The following is a 6000-nucleotide window of genomic DNA, read 5'->3' as shown; positions in this document are numbered from 1 at the left end:
TAGGAAAAAAAATTATAGTACTTTTATATCTTTTTATTCTTTATTGCACAAAATTTAATACAATAAAAAATGTATAATAGGGTTTAATGCTAAAAAGCTATTTCTACCAGCCAACCTAAGTCATGTGGGAGAATAAATTCAAAATATTCTTTATTCAAATAGACTATTATTATAAGCACTTTTAAATCGTCGAATGAACATATGAACAAAAAGCTACCACTGGTTTGGAAGGCAGTACTGCTGACGCTGAGAAGAGCCGGGAGCCGGCAAGAAATTCAACAGTTGCTCTTTTCAAAGTCAATGCTATTTGAGTTGCCATGATCAAAATTTGGTTGATAAAAATTCCTGATATAATAATTCAGTTTTAACTTATTAATTACTTTAATTCTTTTCTTATCATTGAAATTAATATATTTCGGCAACGCTTTTTAAGTACAAGACGCTTACCTGTATTTGAATACATGACTGATGGAATAAAGTTACACTGATTCATATTGGTTCTTTCAGGCTTAAGGCAAAGTTATTGCGTTTGCGACTTACGTTTTACCGCCTAAAAATACACTTAACCATTATCAACTTTATCATCATTATTACTGAATTGTGAAATATCTAACGCACTAGATATTGTAATAGATAAAAAAAAAATTAAAAAAGTAATCAATTTAGCATTTTTGTAACTGGTAGCCCAGTAAAATACATAAAATAATTCCAGCGGCTTCAGGCTCCACTTCCAGTAGCGGTGTTATCGTTTGCCGGGCGGTTGTTTCGCGAGCGTTTTGTTATATTTACTATGGCCGCAGGTTTCGTCGGCTCCACAAAGAGTTTTCCTTTTTCTTTTGATGTTGACGTTGAGGAGGAGGACCCGGAGAGTACCACGCCGCATCTCAGTAAACGCATTGGTTAGTACTTTTTGTAACATGTCGTTTCATGTATTAATATTTTTTATGTTTAAAGGTAAGTCTTTAATAAATTTAGCTTTGTCAGGTACTTGAATTCATAGTTAACTTATATTAAAACAAATGCTTAATGCATTTGATATAATACATAATTATTAATTACAATACTTAATGTTAATTATTTTAAAATATGTAAGTATACCAATAACTATGTACGTATGTGTATTTCTACAAATAAATAAACAATAAACTCCTTCAACACTCTTTTTAATATTGAAACGCGAGTGCGGCTTTGTGGAAATGTTTTATTTTGCTTAGTATAACCCGACTAGATTAAGAAGATGCTGATAACATCAACATAGGCGGCGTGGAAATCACTTTCCTCCTAGACTCGTAATAGGATCAATAATGAAAACAGCTGATTCCTAGTAAGACATGATTCAACATAAATAATATCTTTTCTTAGAAATGTTCCATTATTTTATTTTAATTGAGTTTTCTTAAAGAAAACCAATAAGTGGTAAAAAGAAAATTTAAAATTGTATACATAAGTATACTTGATATAAAAAAATATTTTCTATACTAATGTAGATACGCTTAGATCTTTTAAACTACACAACGGATTTTAATGCGGTTTTCACGAATATAAAGACGAAGATATACATAATTTATTATACATAAATTATTAATAATAAATACTTTTTATATTCATAAGTAGCCGAGATATGTAGTAAGTATGTAAGTATCTTATATTTAGCTTTTAGATAATGGCAGCCCAATCTAGTTATATTTATATTAGGGATTTTAACGTGAGATAAAAAGACGAGAAGTGTATTTTCTTTGTATAATATTTTTTTGTATGCGCAAGTGAAACTTACATCTTTTGCTCTATAATGATTCTCAAGAAAATATCTTTTTATCATAGCATAGCATTCCTCGCCCTTCTGCAGCGTAAACAGAGAGCACCTGTGACCTACAATAAGCACTGGTAGTGGCTGAACTTATTTAACTTTTTGTTTGTTAACTCTCAATGTATATTTTGTAAATTTATATGCCAAACTGTTTAACCAAAATACCAAAATTCGTTTGAGTTTGAGATTCGCTAAATATAGCTCAGAAATGATGGTTCTGAGAAATTTCCATTACCAATTTTCCGTATTTGTTTGATATAAACTATTGTTCACTAAAAATCCAAAATAGCGTAAATTTTGTCCTTTGATCTTGACCACACATAGGATGGAGCAGGGTAGGAAAACGATACCCAGTGTCAAGACATTCAGTTACCTACTGCCGCGGTTTTTGGATGCGATTCCCAGACGTTATCAACTTAATATTTTTTATACCACCGTTATAATTTTGAACTCCTTCGTTTAACTCAAATGTATATTAGAATTCAAATGCGCACATATTATATTTGAACATATTGTAAACCTTAACACGTGAGCGTCAATTTAATTTAAAGTACCCGTCATGCTCAATGAAATTGAATTTTGACTTCCTCACATACTATCAAATTTTTCAAAACATTGCGGGAAATGAAAATAATTTATCCTCCCGTGTGGGAATCTAACACAACCGTCGCGCTTACAATACGCGCGTATAGACACTGTGCCGCTATACCATAACGGCCCCAAACGGATCTTTTTATAATAAATAATTATAATTCCTCAACAGAAAAGCCTTTCAACTTGTTATTGGTAAATTTTCACGCTTATCTATCACAAATAAAGGAGGATCCGTCAAGGTTGATAGATTGGTGCCGCCGCGGCGTCACACGATTGTGTGAAATACAAAACGTACATTAGTTATTTGTGTAGTTGCCAGCCCGCGCTCAGTGCTCACCTAAACCTCCACACAACAGCGTGTTTCGCGGGAAAATACATCTAAATAAAAAAAAAACTTATACAAAAGATACCTAGTGAAGTGTTAAAGCAGGTTAGCGATTTTGTCGACCGAAACGTTGAGTAATACGATGCGACTTCCTGTTTCATTCTGGTACTGTATGATGATACGTTTTGTGTTCCTCCAGTTGCCAGCTATTTGTCATTTCTTATTATTTGTTACTAAGTACTGCAAGATTACTATTTGCGTTTGCTGAATGTGACTGTATCTTATATTAAATTATTCAATTCAGTTCTTAAATTATTCAAATTATATGCATACATTTAATATCTTTTGGCCAATCTTCTGGTAAAATAATATAAATATCATTAACATAACAATAATATAAAAATTGGCATTTTGAAAACTTTTATAAGAAAGTGACTTTTAATGTTGGGTTATTTATTATTTTTTGTTTTAAAAAAAAATCATGATAAATACTGTTTTCGATGTAAATGACCATCTTTTTAAAAAGATTTCAACTAAGGAGTTATACTGTTCAAGCTAGATTGTTATTATTTATAGAAATTCTAAATATTTGTTATCGCAAAAGCAAGCATATATAATAATATTATTCACATTACATTCGCTGTATTAACGCATATTATATTGCAAGCTCGTTCCGTTAATTATCAGATTACGTTGGTAGGTATTATCATGTGACTTAAGTATGAATATATTTTGGTTACAATAGCCTATAAACTACGATAAAATTATGTTTCACATCACACAGCTATATTTGCATTGTAGGCAAAGAAAATATTTTCAAATAGCCTTTATTTCTCTATTTTCTCTCCATTCTGCGTCACCAAGCATTAAAGAAAATTTATCGATACAAACATGATAACAATTTTCTTGTTTATCGCTCTTTAGGTATTTACTATCTATTTATTACTAAAAGTCGTAATAAATAGATAGTAAATAGTCGTAGTCGACTTAAGTCGTAGTCGACTTAAGATTCAGATTTGTTAAGATGACAGGTATCAGCTTCAATAAGTTTGGCTTAATATTATACATTAACTAGCGGCCCGCTCGCGGTTTCACCCGCGTGAACTATGTTATTATTAATTTCTGTCTCCATGACTACGTCCTAGTGACGTCTATGCAAAATTTGAGACTCCTAGCATTTGTAGTAACGAAGTTTCATACAAACTTTCGACCCCAAAAACAACCCCTTAGAAGTCGAATATTGCAAATTCCCGTCTTAGCGAGCACCTACGTCCTATAAATAACTCCTATGCAAAATTTGGGATTCCTAGCACTTGTAGTTTCTGAGATTTCGTGATGAGTGAGTGACCTTTCGATTTTATATATATAGATATACTTATTTACTATATTGTAAAGAAAATGATTTATGTTTTTATTTAAAATTACATCACGTCAGTCGTTTCAACCTTAGTGGGCCACTTAGACTGTAGTACTACTTGTGTCATACACAATTCTTAGATATTTCAAAGCTAGCTGTACGTACAAGTTAGGCCTGTATTTCTATTATCGATTATCGATCTTGAGATGCCGTTTTCATTCCTAAATTATAATCAATAAATGAAAACTGCATCTCAAGATTGATTTCAGAATTGAGAGCGATTTATTACCAAGATACAAAGAAATCAACGCAATATCGTTTCAACTGAGTAAGTACTACAACGTATGCATATGCAGCTAAATAATACTTATTTTGAAGCATATAATTGATAGGTCTTTGACTCGGCGCTTCGTGCAGGTGCGTGGGAGTCTGGCGACGGTGGCCGCCGAAAATAGACCGCCTTTTCAACAGTTGCTTATTAGTTCAGAGGGAAAACAATAAATTAATTTTATCGTATTAAGAAAAATGTGAGTTTTGGAAATACTTATTTATTGGTTTATGATGAGTCTTTCGTTGAAAACACAGGAGAAAAAAACGTTCCGTGTATTTTTTTGTAGTTTTACTCTCCTACATAGAGCAGATTAGGCTAGTAGCTAGTAGATTAGAGTGTTACGATATTCCGTTCATCACTTTCCGCCCACCGTGTTTATTGTCAGATGCTGTATTGTAATGGCTTTTTTTAATATCATATTCACTTTAAAATATTATAACTAAGAAAAAAATAAGTATCTACCTGCTGCTTAAAAGTAATTTGTGTATTTCACATAATATGCCTCATTTCAAATTAACTTCTAAATAATATAAAAAGCCGAAGAATTTGTTTGGTTGAACTATTTGTGTTGGATACTAAAAAAAGGTAATGCTTCATGCATATCACACTTACCTGGGACCTGTGTTAAGACACTCTGTTACCATTTAGTTACTTCCGTTCCCTCTTTCGGCCTAATTCTGGAGACATTGCGTTTTAAGTGGCGAAAATCGACGCCGTTCTCCTCGTCTTCGTTACCACACGAGGAAATAAAAATATTAAATATTTCATTTTCTCGAGTAGGAATCGAACCCACAACTTGCCGCCATAACAATCGCACGTTTTTGCCCTTGCGTATCGACTGGCCTCGTATAATACGAGTATGTGTAATTAATCTTTGTATGTATGAAAAAGTTGGTAGCTTGCTTCAGCTGCTGTACAATTGTCACATCTCATCTGAAATTAGAAAGCGATACATCTAAATCTTATCAGATTAAACATAGTATCTATACTAATATATTACTTAGATATACAATAGACACGAGCGAACAGTCGACACGAAGTCAGGCTGTAAACCAGACTGGTTGTGGGATCGATCCCTATTCAAGGAAATTAAATATTTATTTAAATTTATATTTCCATTCCTCAAATCGCGGCGTTGATTTCCGTCACTCAACACGCAATGCCTCCAGAATTTGGTGGAAAGTGGAGAATGGAGTGTCTCAACACTAGGTTTCCTCTACCTATCCTCCTTTGTGCTGGATACAGCGTGAAGCTGATTTGTTTTTGGTAGGTTATACATTTGGATCGATTTCGTTAAAACTGTGTGTATAATTGAATAAGTTTCTGAATTTTTAATAAGTGATTGGTGGTGCTGCAGTTGATGTGTACCTATACCAACTATACCATGAGATTTCGTCAATGTACATATGTATGCCAATTTTTCAGGCACCACATCTGTCGAGTGTAATAGAAATCGAATATCGTTATTATTTTTAATGAATCATATCCACGCTGTAATTATGAATTTTGAGAGTAAAGTCAGGTACAATTAAGTACATATATATGCGTAGGTACGTTGGCAACATACGTTTCTTTCACTCGCCTAT

General features: G+C 32.7%; 1 protein-coding gene across 4 annotated transcripts in view; it reads left to right on the top strand.

The window, feature by feature from the left end:
• The first annotated feature begins 330 nt into the window (after positions 1-330).
• The window catches only part of LOC146537060 (AMP deaminase 2-like), a 31359-nt gene continuing 25689 nt past the window's right edge, over positions 331-6000 (top strand). For 2 of the 4 annotated variants that reach the window (XM_085189246.1, XM_085189247.1), the window contains exon 1: positions 331-899. In XM_085189246.1, coding sequence (XP_085045372.1) covers positions 791-899 — 109 coding nt within the window. In that variant the 5' untranslated portion in view covers positions 331-790. Of the gene's footprint in view, positions 900-2683; positions 2832-6000 lie in introns of those variants that run through there. The other 2 variants (XM_085189242.1, XM_085189245.1) reach the window with 2 other exon arrangements.

This window comes from Heliconius melpomene, chromosome 8 (genome assembly GCF_056956725.1).
Source record: "Heliconius melpomene rosina isolate 202511_hmr_F chromosome 8, ASM5695672v1, whole genome shotgun sequence".
In the NCBI taxonomy this organism is placed as follows: Eukaryota; Metazoa; Arthropoda; class Insecta; order Lepidoptera; family Nymphalidae; genus Heliconius; species Heliconius melpomene.
The sequence above is the reverse complement of the archived record's forward strand: the minus strand, read 5'-3'. Positions and strand labels throughout refer to the sequence as shown.